The following is a 15,431-nucleotide window of genomic DNA, read 5'->3' on the forward strand; positions in this document are numbered from 1 at the left end:
TGTATGCTCCCTGAGGGCGGGGCTTATGACTGTCCCACTCACAGCTGCGCCCCCACGTCTGGTCCCCTGCAGGCACTCACCAAGCATCTGCTGAATGATGGAATAGATGAACCCTGGACTGGGGTGGTGAGCAAACCCTAGGGGTTTCACCTCTGCCTTTACTGGCTGTGGGACCTCAGGCAAGTTGCTGCTCCTCTCTGGGCCTCTTCCAAGCCTTGATGTAAGTATAAATATCCAACTTCATTTAAAGGGTTGCCCTCACCCTTCCTGAATCTATTAGGACCAGTTCAAGGGGAGGTAATAGAAGTTGGCATCTTTATACCTTAAATCAACTGCTGGTTGATTATTCTTTCCGATGATAGCATTGCAATGGTCTCCCCAGGAGTCACTGATGTGCGATGAACCCAATTGTATTTCTTATTCAATAAACTCCTTTATTGTAACTTTACAGATTTTTCCATTACAATACTGAAAACAGCACTAGTGATTCGTAACACTTAGGCCCAAATCAAAGGGAAACCCCTCCTCAAATTATAAGGAAAATGACACATAATTGAACATAGAGTAAACGTTGGGCAAAAGGAATTCAAAATATAGAAAATGGGGTCAAGATTTTGTGTGTGTGTGTGCAAACACTTTAAGGTTTAGTTTATTGGAGAACACCATTTTTGAAAGCACATGATTTTGAAAACTATATTTAAAATCTGTGAGAAAACACAACTGTAGAGAAAAGGCAAAATCAAGCAAAAACCAAAAAACCTCCAAAACGAAAGGACGTGAATCAAATACACGAGGCTGCGATGCAAACCTCCGGTGCTTTGGCCCTGGAATGGCAAGTGAGCAGGTTTCATAGACATTCTCCGTGGAAAGGAATGTCTGGGCCTGGTGTGACATCGCTGTGTCTCCGAGTCCTGTCTCCTCACAGAGGAAAAGAAGTTGCTCGTCCAACACATCTGCCGGGTCCGCCAGGCAGGGGCCCACATCTCCAATCCGTTTGAGAACAGCCCCAGATCCCGTAAAGGTGGTCCTGGAGTGCAAGGCGACGGGTGGTGGGAGTCAGGCCCCGCCCCTGCCAGAGCTGTCCGGGTGGCTCACGGGGAGCGGGTGGGCCTCCGTGTTGAACACCCAGTCTTCCAGCGAGAGCATGTCATCTTCAGAGAACAGAAGATAGAGATACCTGTGCCCCGGCAGGGAGGGGAGCAAGACACAGCCTGTCAGCGCTCTGGGGAAGGGGGCACCCACTGCGAAGGAATCTCAGGGGCCTCCGTGACTGGCCTGTGCCCAAGGGCGCAGGGAGGTCGGAGACCCCAAATCTGCCCGGAGGGCTCGTCCCCAGGAAGGAGCTGTGGACGTCGAGGGGAGCACTGAGCTTTAGGTCAGACGGAGCCGGTTCATCCTGGCGCTGCCCCAGCCCCCACTCTGTACCTCTGCCCCAACCAGCTTCCCTCAGGTGCTTTCCCCACCTGGCCCTCTGAGGACCCTGTGTGGCCTAGATTCTCTCTTTTTTTTTGCAGGGAGGCCTGAGGGCTACCCCAGGACTCGGCCTGTTTCCTTATGTACCAGGAGACTCGACATTCAAGTAGATGTCCGGGCGCTAAAACGCACAGGGAGTCGCGACTCCAGAACTGCAGGTTTCCAAGCCATGGGGGTTTTTAATGGAAGGAACAGACCATCCAATCCATCCTAAGGAGCTAAAGCACAAGGGGACTGCTTTAGGGAACAGCGAGGAGGCCAACTTTCCCCCAAGAAAGGAGGGGAACAGCGCAGCAGCACAACTGCTGCAGTGACCGGGCTTGACACCATCATGGTTATTACTCTGCCCATTTTACAGAAGGGCACAGTTTCAGAGAACTTAAGTAACTTGAGGAGACAGGTTAAAGAAGTTAACTTCTCACATAGCTAATGCTTAGGGGGGTGGAGTCCAGCCCGGCCTCACTCTGCGTGGAGAAACTGGCCTGGCCCAAGGCCCGCACCTGGACCCCAAGCCTCCGTCCCTCTTGGGCCCCGCTCCCGGGACAGCAGAACTTGACTGATGGTGAAGGAAGGGACTGCTGCCCCCTGCCCCCCCCGCCCCCTCCCCCTTCCCTAAGAAAAGCCCAGTTGCCCTCTGGGAAGAACGCCAGCCGAGCCCCAACTCACTTTAGTGTCTCCGCCAGAAAGAAAGTCTGCTGCTTGTTGTCGTGGTCGGGAACCTTACTGTATACGTCTTGGATCCCAGAGAAGCCGGCTTCCGTCCGACAGTATTTCTCCAAGGCCTGAAGGAAAGGAAGGCAGCCGTGGTGTGGGGAGAGGAGAGGCGCCCCCCCAAGATTCCGCCTGCCCAGCTCTCGAACAGGCAGGCCCTCCCACCCCTTGGCTGGGGACCCCAGCATTGGTGGGGGCAGCAGGCCGAATTCCTGCCGTCACCACGCTCCCTGGGCCCACGCTGAGAACTTAGTCCCTGCCCGGCCTGAGCGCTTCACCTGGTGTGAACTTCGAGGAAGCTTCTCTGCCTCTCGGGGAACTAGACTGACCTGACAGACTCACCCACAGTGGTGGACAGAGGTCAGGGAAGGGGCTGGTGATGTTTGCGGGCTGGGATTTGGGGACTGGACTTGGCACGCCCCAGGGATTCCCTGTAGAGGTGTAGTCCCTGGGCCAGAGGCTGTGCCTGCCTTTTGTACAGAAATGCAAGTTGTACCCACTGAGGGTCTGTGGGTGGGGCCCAGGAGCACAAAACACTTGGCTTTCAAAGGTCAAGAACCAGGGTCTTCAGGAAAGCAGAGGGATTCTGGCCAATGAAGCATGTCAGGGAGCCTGAGCAGGGCCCACGCCCCAGCTGAGCACGTGCTCTGGGAGTGTGGCTCTCCCCACCAAGTCTGTGCCTCCGAGAGCAGTGGGCCCGGGGGAGAACAGCAGAGAAAGCTTGGCATCCATCCAAGAACCTTCTGGAATCCCCAACCCTGCCTTTGATACCTGCCCCAAAGAAGGAAGGGGATTGGGGGAGCAGAGCCCAGAGAGGGGGCTGCCCAGGGCTGGGCTAGCTTCGGGGAGAGGAGGGAGGTGAGCTGGCAGCCCGTTCCTGTTTGAGAGGAGAAATCTAGTCACCTGTCCAGGCCTCAGCGTCGGAGAGCAGTGACCACGCGTGTGCTGGGCCACCTCTGACTGCTGCCCTGCGTTCGCCCCTCTCAGTTTGCTGACATTATTGGGCACTCAGAACACTCTTCACGAGTTCCTGGCCTGCTCCTGGCCGGCTGGGGACTCCTGGCTCTGCAACCAAACCTTGACCCTTTGCACTCTCAACTTTAGCCAGATGCCAGCCTGGCTTGCCCTTCCTCTTGGGTTTGGACCCTGACTGTGAATTCTCAAGGGCACCTGCCACCGGTTCACCACCCTCCCCCTGCGCCCCGCCACTCACCATCACCACTTCCCAGCCCCACTCCCTGTAGATGGGGTCGTGGGTCTGCCGCCACAGGTACATGTAACTCTCCACCACCTCGGGCCGCAGGATGTAGTAGCTCTCGCTCGTCTGCGTGGCCACGGCCTCTCTGCCTGAGTTAAACCAGAAGGCTTCGGGCCCCAGTTTGGTATCTGCAGGAATGACCAACCAGGGGGCCTGGGTCAGACCTCCCACCTCCTGCTCTTCGGGATCCCAGTGCCCCAGGAGAGACGGAAGTGGCGTGGTAGCCCTGGCCGGGGCCGGCTGGTGATGGGCTGGCCTGGGCTGGCCAAAGCAACGCCCTTAGGCCTCGAAACGTCTGCAGTTTAGACCCTGAGAATCCAAATGAACTTCCCAGCAGTCCGGGGAGACAAACGTTTGGGTGAAACATTAGCCCTGCAGGGTGTTAACCAGCGCTCGGCCAAGAAGCGGTTGGAGTTTTAAGCACATTTGGGGAACAGTGGGTTAAACAGAGTGAGAGCCTCCTGTCTACAGGACTTACCAGACCCTTTAATTTGCTAATATTGCAACGATGCTTCTCCACAGACCCCCTTTCTCTGGGAACTGCTTTTGACACGTCCCAGAGCCAGCCTTCCAGAGCTGACAGTGTGGGAGACTGCTGAGGTGGAGGTGAGGGAAGATTCGCCCGGAAGGCACGTATTCAGGCAGAGGGAGCTGAATAAAGAAGGCCTGACGAGGTCTGGGTTTCGTTGTCATTGTTTGGTTTCGGTCAGTTTGCTGCTGTTCCTGTTTTCTGGATGGCCACCATTATAGCCACCACTGCCGCCACCATTTAGGAGTTCAAGGGCTGTGCTGGGTGCTTTACATGCATTTATTGCAATCCTTAAAAAATGTTGTTTTGGTAAGGCAGATACTTGTACCTGCCTCTCGCGCATGTGGAAACTGAGGATCAGAGAGGCTATGTAATTTGTCCAAGGTAACACAGCAAGTTGTGGCCGAGCTGGGATGTGACCCTGGATCTGTCTGATGCCCTTTCCCCAGGCTGTCCTCTCTCTCTTTCTCCCCTGGGTCTGACTCTTTAGGTCCAAAATTTAGGGTATGTGGGTCAGATCATCCTCCCTTTAATGCCTGCATATCCTGTCAGGTCAGCGGAGGGCCCAGCTCTGGTCCTAATGTGGGCCCCCCACCTCCCATTAGGGCTCAGGACCCCAAGAGGCCCTGGGCTGCTTTTTCTCAGAGACATATTGGAGCTTTGCAGGACAGCCTACTCATTCATGGAGGGCTTCATGGAAGAGGAATTAGGCAGATCCTGGCTCCTCTGATCCTCTCAGATGGCACAGCTGCTCTTGGCCATCAGAACACAGCCGTTTCGCCAAGCTGCTAATGGGGTGAGGGCAAGAGCGATTGCTGCAGCCATCCGTGGACGAGCCGGGCTGGTTGTAACAACATGCTTTACTAAGCGACTGCCTTTTATGGTCTGGGCTGATTGTCCCCGACAAATAGCAAGCTTTTATTATTCCTGAGATTTCCTATTTGTTTGTGGTGCTGGCAGAGCTCTTTGAAGGGAATTGAAGACCGGTTTTAAGGACCCACTGCGAATTGCTGGCTTCCTGAAAACAGCTCCAGGAGCTCTGGATTCCACTGGCGCGCTCACAGACACGTTTTCGGTGGACTGCTAACAAACGCCTCCCATGCTGCTGGCTGAAGGCGTGGGCCAAGCACTTCCTGTGGGGCCCAGGAGACCTGTGTTATTGTTCCCATCGAACAGATGAGAAAACAGAGGCCACCAGCTGCTGAGCGGCAGAGTGGCATTTGAGCCAAGATCTTTTACTGCAGATCTTAGGTCCTCTCCTCCAACCAAGGCTGGGTTTACAACTCAGAGCGGTGGGCCCCTTCTGGGGTCAGGGGGGCCCGGGGCTTTTTCTGAGGGGTGTTGTTTAGAAAGGCAGCACACAAGATGGGGCTGGGCATCAGGAGACCTGGGTTCTAGCCCCGGCTTAGCTACTCATACACGGTGTGGCTTTGGCTAAGCCAGGTCCCCGCTCTGGGCTGACTCAGTTTCCCTGCATGTAAAATGAGGAGCTGGATTCACATTCTCTCATGTGGCTTCTGAGTCTAGCGTTTGACAGTGCTGCGGTGAGTGCTGGCGCGGATGGTGCAGAAGCTCTCAAGCTTTCCGGGGGTCTTGGATCAGAGGGTGATTATGGGGTGGTGCCAGGAGGTGGTGAGACCCTCTGAATGGGAGCGTTCCAGGGAGGAAAGGCAGAGATACGTTTAGGGGTAGGGGCTCAGGGAGAAGGAATTTGCTAAAGGCTCAGGAAGCCAATGTTTCTGCCTCAGGGGCTGGAGGACCCTCTGCTCTGAGCCCCTCCCATGGGAACTTGGCCGGGTCATCTCTGAGCCTCAGTTTCCTCATCTGTGTTGTGAGGGTCAGCGATGATGTATGTCCAGTGCTGAATGACACCCGGCACACACAAAGTGCTAACACAGCACCGTGTTCCCTCTAACTGAGGGCACAGTCTCTGTGTGTGTATAGCGCACCCCTCATTCAAATTCCGGGTAACCTCCAAGGTGAGGCTTCCCTAAGTCCGTGTGTTCCCTTCACTCACTGCCACTCTCCTGGTCTTTCCAGTTCTTCCTGGCGTCTAGCCTCAGTCTTTCCTGCAGCCCCTTCCCCTTGCAGGGTTACCTGAGCGGGCGTACGATTCGTGGCACGTCTTGGTGATCTGGGCTGCGAGCTCCCGGTAGTGGGCCCTCTTTTCTTCCTTGGCATCCTCAGCGCCGAGGGCGATCATGCCCCCGGAGAAACAGGCCAGGTGCCCCATCTTGTGGTCCAGAATCCCCCCTCGCCACTCAGCAATGTAGGTCAGCCCCCCGGGAGAGACATTCAGCAAGTGGGTCTCTATTGCCTGGGAGCAAGGTGGGAATTGGGCGGGGAGGAAGGGCGTGGGAGGGTACAGAGAAGGGAAGGGAGAGGACGGAAAGTGAACATTTTGGAGAGGCAGCAGCTCTGTCAAGCCCTCCATCCCAGACAAAGGAGGCCTGCCGGCCTTGGCTGGGGGCGGTCCCTGATGGGGCTGGTGGGAGGTTCTGCCACTCACCCAGCTGAGGCCTGGTGCTTGCTGGGGGGCTGGGACACAAGGCAGCTCCCCAGGGCCAGTCTCTTACACAGACTTTTAAAACGTCTACATTCAAAAAATTTTTGGAAAAAAATATCTTTAAAAATTATTATCCATCTCCATTATATCCTCTGTTAGGGAATCTTAACCTGAAGCCCAGCTGGCCTGTGGATGGGCTGGAAGGGGTCCAGAGTGCCCCTAGAATTGTAGGTGACACTTCAGGGCATTGTCATGGGAAGAGGGTCAGTAATATTTGATCAGATTCTCAAAAAGGACCATAGACAGTAACAGTTGCCCTCTACAGGCCCTTACCACAGGCTTCCTCATTTAATGCTCACAAAAAGCCAGGCACATGGGCTGTACTGCTCTCCCTAGACACAGGGGTTGAGTGGCGTGTCCCAGGTCACCCACCACACCACGGTCAAGACAAGGACCCCCCGATGCGCAAGCCCGGCTCCTTCCATTACCCAATGGCTGCTCCTTTTGGTGGCAAGGGGCTTTCAGAGCCCTCCCCTGGTCCCCCAAGAGGTGATGCTGTTGGGAAAGACTCCCAGGATGTTGGGGGGTGTAGGTGTCAGGCCATCGCGCCCCTGACTGCCTGCCGTTAGTCCCTTGGGAGCCGTGGAGACTGAGGTGATGGCGGCAGCCACCCACACAGCTGCAAGGCTGGACTCCATGGGTCCTAATCCAGGGCGGAGCCTCTGGGGCCCTGGCCAGGCCTCTGCCTCCACTCTTGCCCTCCCGTCTATCCTCTGGGGTGGGCGGGCGGTGGGGTGCACTCTGTACGTACTGGTCCTGACTGCGTCTTGGGCCTGTTTAATGCCCTCCCATGGTTTCCAAGTGCCCTCAGACGAAAGTCCAGCAGGGCCTCCGAGACTCCCTGATGTACACCCTGAGGTTTAACCTGATGCCACGGACATGGCTCCCGGGTGTAGACTCTGGTTCAAACCCCGCCTCCACCAGTTCCGAGCTGTGTGACATTGCGCAGGTTCTACGTTCTCTCTGTGCCTCAATTTCCTCACATATAATATGGGGATGAGAGCATGAACCCCTTCACAGGGCTGTGAGGATTCAGCGGGATGTGTCTGCGGAGCTTAGCCTATATTTCTTCGCACAGCGAGGCTCAATAAGTGCCGGCTATTATGATTCCTCTCCAGTCGCCCCGCCCCCGTCCCCGCTCCAGCCACGCCGCAGGCCTCGTTTCATTCCTGTGCCCCCTCCCCCAGTGAACATTTCGTGAGCGCCTCTTGGTGCCAGCACTGTGCTCCGTGCAGGGAACACAGCCCTGAAGATGGGTCTGGACCTGGACTCAGGGAGCTCACCCGTGGGCACAGAGACGTCCCAACAAAAGCAAATACACCCGAGAATCCCAATTTGTGATCAACATTCTGAATGAAACAAATTAAGGGGACGAGGCAGAAAAAAGCTCGGGGAGGAGGTCCTACTTTGCGGAGTGAGGCCAGAGAAGGTCTCTGCGCTGGTGACCTCCACAAAGACCTTTTCTTCCTGCCTCGGGGCTTTGCGGCAACTACTGCTTCTCCCCCAAGATCCCATCCCAGCTCTGCTACCTCTAGCTCTGCGTCTGAGCCCCTCCAGGATGCCTCTTCCTTGGTCTAAACCATTGTGGCCCCATTACGCTGCTACCCTGTTATCTTTCTACGAGGTGTCGTTCCCACCTGTGTGCGCCTATGTGTATATATTTCTGTGGAACGTCTGCCTTTGTCCCAGGACTCTGAGTGCCAGGTGACGGCAGAAGCCACCACTACCATCCTCCAGCCAGTGCCTGGCATGTGGGAGGTGCTCAAACAACATTCGTTCCTCGATCTGTCTTGTCCTTTGCCTTCTGCTGTAAGGCCCAGGCCGGTGGGCTACCTGCAGGACCCTCACTGAGCAGCAGATGGGGAAGCTCTGATGAAGCGACTGGCGCGCCAAGGCATCTGCTCCCTGTGGGGAGGAGCACGGAGGCAGCCTGGAGGGCTGCCGCGTCCGGGCCGGGCCCTGGCTCCTGGGCAGAGCTGGGTCCACGGTAGCTGCTCTGCGTCGCTAAGGGTGCTGGTGCGGGAGGGGTGGCAGGGCTAGTCCCGGGCACAGAAACCTGGTTCAGTTATCACTGCCAGCACTGGGGAGAGGACACAGACATCCCGGGAGATCCCAGGAAGCTTCACACTGTAGCTGGAAACCTGTACCTTCAAGACTGTCTCCCACTGGTTATTTCTATTTGGGGTTAACCCCAGGCTAAGTAGTTGTGGTAAAGAGGAAATGATAGGCCAGTCTCTCTTTGAGGATATAATTTAGACAAGCAAACGCAAAGGTAAAAAACAAAAGCCCCAAGCCTTTCTAAAACCCTTAGCAAAACACAAGATAGCACGGTCGGGCAACCGACTGGTAAAAAGGCTAAAATCATAGCAAGAGACATAGTAGAGAGCTGAGTTTGAATCCCAGCTCTGCAATTTGAGAGTTGGGTGACTTTGGGCAAGTTACTTCCCTTTGCTGAAGACTCCCTTTCCTCAACTGTAAAACGGGAATAATAATTCCTGGGATGGTTATGAAGCTACTCAAAGACGCTGGCTAAGCGCCTGGCACTGACGGTTCCTTCCTCTACCTCCTGGAGGGCACCCCATCTGCGCACTTCTGAGAGGGCCTTCGGGCCAGCCAGGCTCCCCAGCAATTCGCCAGCTGGTGAGCAGAGGCAGGGGCCCTGGATCCAGAGTCAGCGAGACCGTGTTTGCGTCTTGGCTCTGCCGTGTTGCCGGGTGACCCTGGGCCTTTCAGAGCCTCAGTTTCATCATCTGCGAGAAGGGGCTAACTAAGGCCAGGCACCCAGCGCGCCTGCCTGGAGGAGGCCGCAGGGACAGAAGCTCCCTGTTCTTCTCGCTGCCCCTCCTCCGTGACCCCGGGTGTGCCCAGCTGATCTGTCTGAAGCCCTCACCCCCACCCTAGCTGGACACTGGTCTAACCCACATACTGGAGCCCCCAGGGAAGCTTTCAAGGCTATGGCCTGGGCCCCAGCCCAGAGGTTCTGATGTCACCTTGTTGGGGTGCAGCCTGGGCATTGGGGTTTTACAGCTCCCCAGGTGGTTTTTAACATGCCAACAAGGCTGACAACCACCAGAACATTCTTCAAAGCCCCAAACTTGCCAGAGGCCCAGCCTTTACCCAGGGTCAGAGACACTTCAGGCTTTTCACTGGGGAGATAAAAGGTGGGAGCAAAGCTGAGTTCTAGCCTGTTCAATCGAGCACTTCTATAAAACTCCCCGTTTGCTTAAATAATTTATGGCCATTTCTTCCCTTGAAGCCTCAGCTACAGTGTTCCCTGAGGGCTAGGAACTGGGCTGCTCGTGAACTCTATGTTTACTCTGCAAGAAAGGCAGCAAGGGCAGAAAGGGCCTCTCCAGGCAGCACACCTGGCCACCGCTGAACCTGACCGCTAATCCTTGCCAGGAGCCGCAGGCTGCAGTGGAAGCTCCGCTCAGAAGCCTGGAGTGGACGGGGCTGAGCCAGACTGAGCTGGGACTGGAATCCTGGGACCTGCTTCATGACTCAGGTCTTGGTGCCAGGGAGCTGGGCAGGGAAAACTCATTACTGAGCCCACAGTTTAAAGGACCCACGGCTCCGGAGGCCTGTTCCAATGTGCCTCCTTTAAGGACTACCATTCCTGGCCGGATTCATGTGATCAGAGTGTAGCTAGATATCATTCATCCATCCAGTCTGCTGCCCACACCCACCCATCCACCCATATCTACCCACCTATCCACCATATCCACTTACCCATCCATCCTCCCACCCACCCGTCCATCCATTCAATCATCCACGTGTTCACCTACCCACTCATCTTTCCGTCCCCTCTCCCTCCCTCCCTCCCTTCCTTCCTGCCTTCCCCTCATCCATTTATTTGTTCACAAAATAGTGACTGTATGCCTCCCAGGTACCAAGCACTGTTTTGGGAGTGACGTATACAGTGAATGAGTAGACAAAATCCTTGCTCTAGACAGCTCAGGAAGATAGACAATAAACAAGTAAACAGATACACACATGTGATCATTTTAGACGCTGATAATAATACGCCTCAGGTATGTGAGAGAGAGAGACGCTGGGGAAGGCTAATTCAGTGGCATCTGAGTTGACCAATAAGCAGGACCCAGCCACCTGGATGATACTCCAGGTAGAAGGAACAGCAGGTACGGAAGCCCTGAGGTGGGAACGAGAGCTCAGAGGGCAAAGGGGAGGGAGCTCAGAGTGACTGGCAGTCCCAGATCAGGGACTGTGGGCAAAGGTGAGGAGTCTGGTTTATTCCGAGCGCTAAGGGAGTCATGAGCGGAGGGACGTGCACTTACAGCTACTCTGGCTGCTGCGGAAGAACTGACTTAGAGTGGGGAGGGCTGGAGCGAGGAATCCAGTTAGCTTAGACCACGGCGGTAGCAGAATAGATCCAACCTGTTCAACGTACTTGATGAGGAAACTGAGGCCCGGAGCCTGCCCAGTGCCTTTTCTTTAGCTGGGCTCAAAGGTATCTATTGATGGGGCTGCTGGGATTCTAACCGACTCCCCCTCTGTCCTACAGTCTCCGCCTCTTTGGAGGGACCCATCTGAGCTTAGCATCCCTGTTCACTCCATGCCCTGTAGACAGACCAGCAGAGCTGAGGGACAGTGGGGAGAACCTGGCGGCTGGCTTTGGAGACCTGGCTCTAGCTCCAGCTCTGCCAGTTCTGTGCTGTGTGGCTTTGAGCAAGTGCCTTCCCCTCTCTGGGCCTTGGTTTCCATCCACATAAAGAGAAGGAAGAGAAGTGGGTGCTCCACTGAGGGAGGCCCCTCCCAGCCGGGATGTGCTAAGTATGTCACCTCTGGTTCCACAGGAAGATGGCCGAGGGTCTTGCTTTGGCAGCCTCGCTTGGGGGCTCCTAGTCTGGCTGTGTTCTGGGCTCTGACACATCAACAGAAACACAGACACCGTGGTTGCTGAATCAGACTGCCTGCTGCTTCCTGTGAGACCTCGGACAAATGACTTCACCTCCTTGAGCTTGGGTTTTGCATCTGTGAAATGAGGATGCTCACATGGCCCTAATTTCAAGGTGTTTGAGAAGAGTCAAGCAACAGGCTGGGGAGGGGACTGTCTTGTCCTCCCTCTGGGAGGACAGTTCACCGTAGGGGTGTGGTGGGGAGCAAGCCCTCCGGCTCTCAGGAACCCACGTGGGAACCGGTGGCGAGTGACTGACCACCCATGAAGAATCAGGCGCCTGTCTTACCTCCAAGGCTTCGTAGTACATATCTTTAGCCTCCATATCTGTCTTGGCCGACATCAGCCAGGATTTGATCAAATATTCGTAAAAACTGTCCCCGAGTCCTCCAACCGAGACATGGTCTGTGAGGGGAGAGAGGACAGGAACATTATCTCCACCTGCTGAGGCCGCCGCGACTCGGTGGGGAGCGAGCATTTAATCCGCAGCCTCGGAGCCCCCGACAGAAGGGGGGCTGGGGGGAAGGCATGGCCTGCGACCGGGGGAGCCAGGGCCAGCTTGAGCACCATCGTCCCTCATGGAAATGCAGGGGCTCCTTCGGCTGCTATAAATCATGTCATCGTGTTGCTTTTGCAGGCGGAGGACGGGGCAGGGTCTCTGGTTATTAACCGTAAATGGGTTGCATTTCTTGAAAAAGATAATCCGGTGGCAGGGAGTTCAGAGATTTTTATTACCTGGTGACAAACATGGTAATTAATGCTGGGCAGGTTCATAAAAGGCCACGGAAAGGAGCAACGAGAGGCTTAATTTAGTTGGTCAGAGCACAAAGCTGTTCTGGGAAAGCCAAGTTTAAATTTAGCAAATTGGGATAAATGGGGTTCAAAGGAGCAGAGGGAAGGAAAACCGGGTTTGAGGAGCCCTCCGTCCGCCCTGGTGGAGGAGGAACTCCAGGTGTGGCTGAACGGGCAGGTGTCTCCACCCAGGGCTACCCCAGGAGAGGGATGGCTGACAGAGGAGCACTTAATTACAGAAGCAAGACACGGCGGTGCTTCAATCACAATTAACAACAGGGAAACACAAAGGTGTTTAATAGATAAAACAAGGAGAAAACTGCGGCTCCCTGTTAAGCAGCAAGACAGTGAGGAAGGGAAGGGGGTGGAGGAAGGCGGGGTGGGGGGGATGGGAAGAGGATTTTCAGCTCCTCTGGAGAAAGAGGGGTTAGAAGAAGAGAGGGGAGGGAAAGTGGGTGGGGGGAGAGAGAAAGAAATAGAGAATACAGCAACAGCTACCCTTTATCGAGGGTCTACTGTGGGCCGGGAGCTTCACTGTATCATTTATAACAATCTTCCCAAGAACCCTGTAAGGTAAGCACTACGAACCCCATTTCCCAGATGGGAAAACTGAGAGTGAGCCTAAATAGCTCGGCCAAAGCCACCGAGCTGGTAGAGCTCTCACTTTCTGCAGGTTTACACAGTCAACCAGAGAATGAAAACAAAGATGCAGAGAGAAAGAAAGGGCAAGTGGGAAGAGGGAGGGTCAGATCAAAAATCAGAGGGTCAGACAGCTGGGAACCAGGAAAGGGGGCTGACAGGAGGCCCCCACAGTAAACAGGGGCCCCCTCCAGCCCCCTCCGTAAACAAGCCCCGGCCCAGCAAGGGTTCAGGAACGGAAGGAGCACTAGTGAAAATGCGAACAGACCAGGTAAAGCCTGAGGCTTAGGGAGACGTGCGGGGGGGACCAGCGTGGGCTGGACTTTGTTACCTGAAAAGACGGAACCAGCACAGCGTCCCCCTTGCCCCTGTTCCCAGGGGGAGGACACAGCTGGGCAAGCCCAGAGGGAGGGCAGGGCTGTGCCAGGCCCGGCATGTGGATGGCGTGTCCACGGCCGGGGCGCGAGGTCTGTGCAAGGCAGGGGTGGGGAGGCCGGAATTCAGACCGGGGCAGCCTGCACAGAAGGGGCCCCCGCTCATGGCACTCAGCCGGGGGCACGGGCACCTCCACGCTCATCTCCTGGGCTTGCCTCCTCTCACGGCTCCTCTGCCACCCCAAACACTGCTAGCCCCCTGCCCACTCTGTCTCACATGTGATGACCCCTCTGCCAGGAATACCCTTCCCTACCTTGTGTGGCTGACACCCCCTCACTGCTTCACCTCAGCTCAGAAGGGCTTTCCTCCGTGTCCCCATAACATTGAGGTCCCTGCAGGGTGATGTGAGGGAAATAAGGCACCTGCACCCTCTGGCCCAGCGCCCTCCTGCGGGAAGTGCTTGGAGCAGCTGTCCCACCGTCGCTAGGTGCGAGCCTTGCCCTCAGCGGCTCCCAGCGCTGTGTCATCGGTACCTGTTTGTGGGTCTACCTCCCCCGCTAGGCTGTGGGCTGTGTGGGGAGGGACCCTGTATGACTCTCATCTATGCCCAATACCTGTGTGGCACACTGCAGACGCCCAGTAAGTCCTGAATGAGACAAAGGCAGGCATGTGGGGGCTGTGCTCAGAAGAGCCTTGAACGTCAAAGCCAAAGAGACTGGACTTCACCATGTGATTGCAGAGTGTGTGTGAGGGACAAGGTCAAGGGCTTCACCTGGCAGGTGTGCGCGGGAGACGGGAGCCAGGTCAGCAGGAGTTCCACAGGTGTTTGAGATAGGACACCCTCTTGGGGACATGTGTGTAGTCTCCCGGGGCCTCAGCTGCAGTGCACAGGTGGGGGGTGTCTTCCCCGCACCGAGGGGCACGTGGGGAGAAGTGCAGGAGTGGGAATTAGAGACGTGGATCCATCATTAGCTCAGGGCAGGCCAGAGCCCCTGGGCCTGTCTCCTGATCTGTAAAATGTAGAAGGGAGAGTTGGTGTGCGTGAGCAGAGATGGGTTCTGCTGCTTCCTGATCGTGTCAACAACGCGCCCACCACACTTGGCAGCAGGAGGCAGCCACCCTATACACCTGGGAATCGCTGGCGGGAAAGTGGCATGAAGCTGGGGGAGGTGGCCGGGGTGGAGCTGGCGGGCAGCTCACACTCCCACAGCCACGGGAGAGAACCTGGACTTGCCACTTCCCGCCCGCTGAGGAAAGTGTGGGATTCGGGCAGTGGACAAGGAGGACGAGCCACGCCAGGGGCCAAGCCAAAGGGCTGGCAGCTCTTCGAGCTCTCAGCGGCTCTGCTAGGACTGGTCTCTTCTGTGCCTGCTGGACCTATCCTGGCTGTGCAGTCCTAGCGGCAGGAGAGTCTCAGCCTCCCCGGCTACCCTGAAGCTGAGCTTCAGGCAGGAGTGGGGAGCAGGTGAGAGCAGAGGTCTGGGACTGGGATGCAGCCCTCATTAGCCCTTTGTCTCTTTAAGGGGCAATTCCTCTGGTTGCAATGGGCTACGAAGAGGATTCCAGGAGAGAAAAGAATGTGAACTTAGCTTATGCAAGTGGGGAATGTTATCATTTGCTGGAAAATTACACAATCATCAAAAAACAAGAACAAAAACAAAAAATACTAAAAAGACAAAAACAGACCAAAACACCCAAGGAAACCACAGAAAACCTGGGATGACCCCAGGCGCCAAAGCCAGGGGAGGAGGAAAGCAGGCACCCCGGTGATCAGGGCTTTCTTTATAACCTTCCCTCTGAAATTTGGCAGGCCTGCGATTCATATTTTATTAATATGAGACAATTTTCCATATGTGACTGACTCTGCCCGGCCTTGCGACCCCAGGTGCAGCCTGAAAAGAAAATTATGCTTCTCAGCGGGGAAGGGGAAGAGGGGGGCGGCTCCCCTGTAATTTGCCAAGGTAGCTATTCAGACTGGGAAGCACGCCCCTCTCCTTCTTTTTATGGGTTTTGCTGCATTGTCCTGGAGCAGCTAAGGCGGGCAGCTGCTTAGTTTATCTCTTTACCCAGTCAGGCCTTGCAATTAAAGGCAGGAACGGTTATTGAACTGTCTCTTCCCATGGCCATAATCTGTAATTCAAACCTTCATTTTCTCCCGGCACTTTTGAATTTG

The 15,431-nt window shown here is 55.6% G+C and overlaps 1 protein-coding gene across 1 annotated transcript in view; it reads right to left on the reverse strand.

Annotated features, from left to right (window-relative positions):
- Positions 1-414: 414 nt before the first annotated feature.
- MAN1C1 (mannosidase alpha class 1C member 1) overlaps positions 415-15,431 on the reverse strand; it is a 131,644-nt gene continuing 116,627 nt past the window's right edge. Inside the window, exons 8-12 of the mRNA XM_030873988.3 lie at positions 11,742-11,857; positions 6,069-6,288; positions 3,398-3,570; positions 2,140-2,255; positions 415-1,177 (exon numbers count right to left, since the gene is read on the reverse strand). Of these exons, the coding sequence (XP_030729848.2) occupies positions 1,057-1,177; positions 2,140-2,255; positions 3,398-3,570; positions 6,069-6,288; positions 11,742-11,857 (746 nt within the window). The 3' untranslated portion in view covers positions 415-1,056. The remainder of the gene's footprint in view (positions 1,178-2,139; positions 2,256-3,397; positions 3,571-6,068; positions 6,289-11,741; positions 11,858-15,431) is intronic.

Source organism: Globicephala melas, chromosome 1, assembly GCF_963455315.2.
Source record: "Globicephala melas chromosome 1, mGloMel1.2, whole genome shotgun sequence".
Lineage (NCBI taxonomy): Eukaryota > Metazoa > Chordata > Mammalia > Artiodactyla > Delphinidae > Globicephala > Globicephala melas.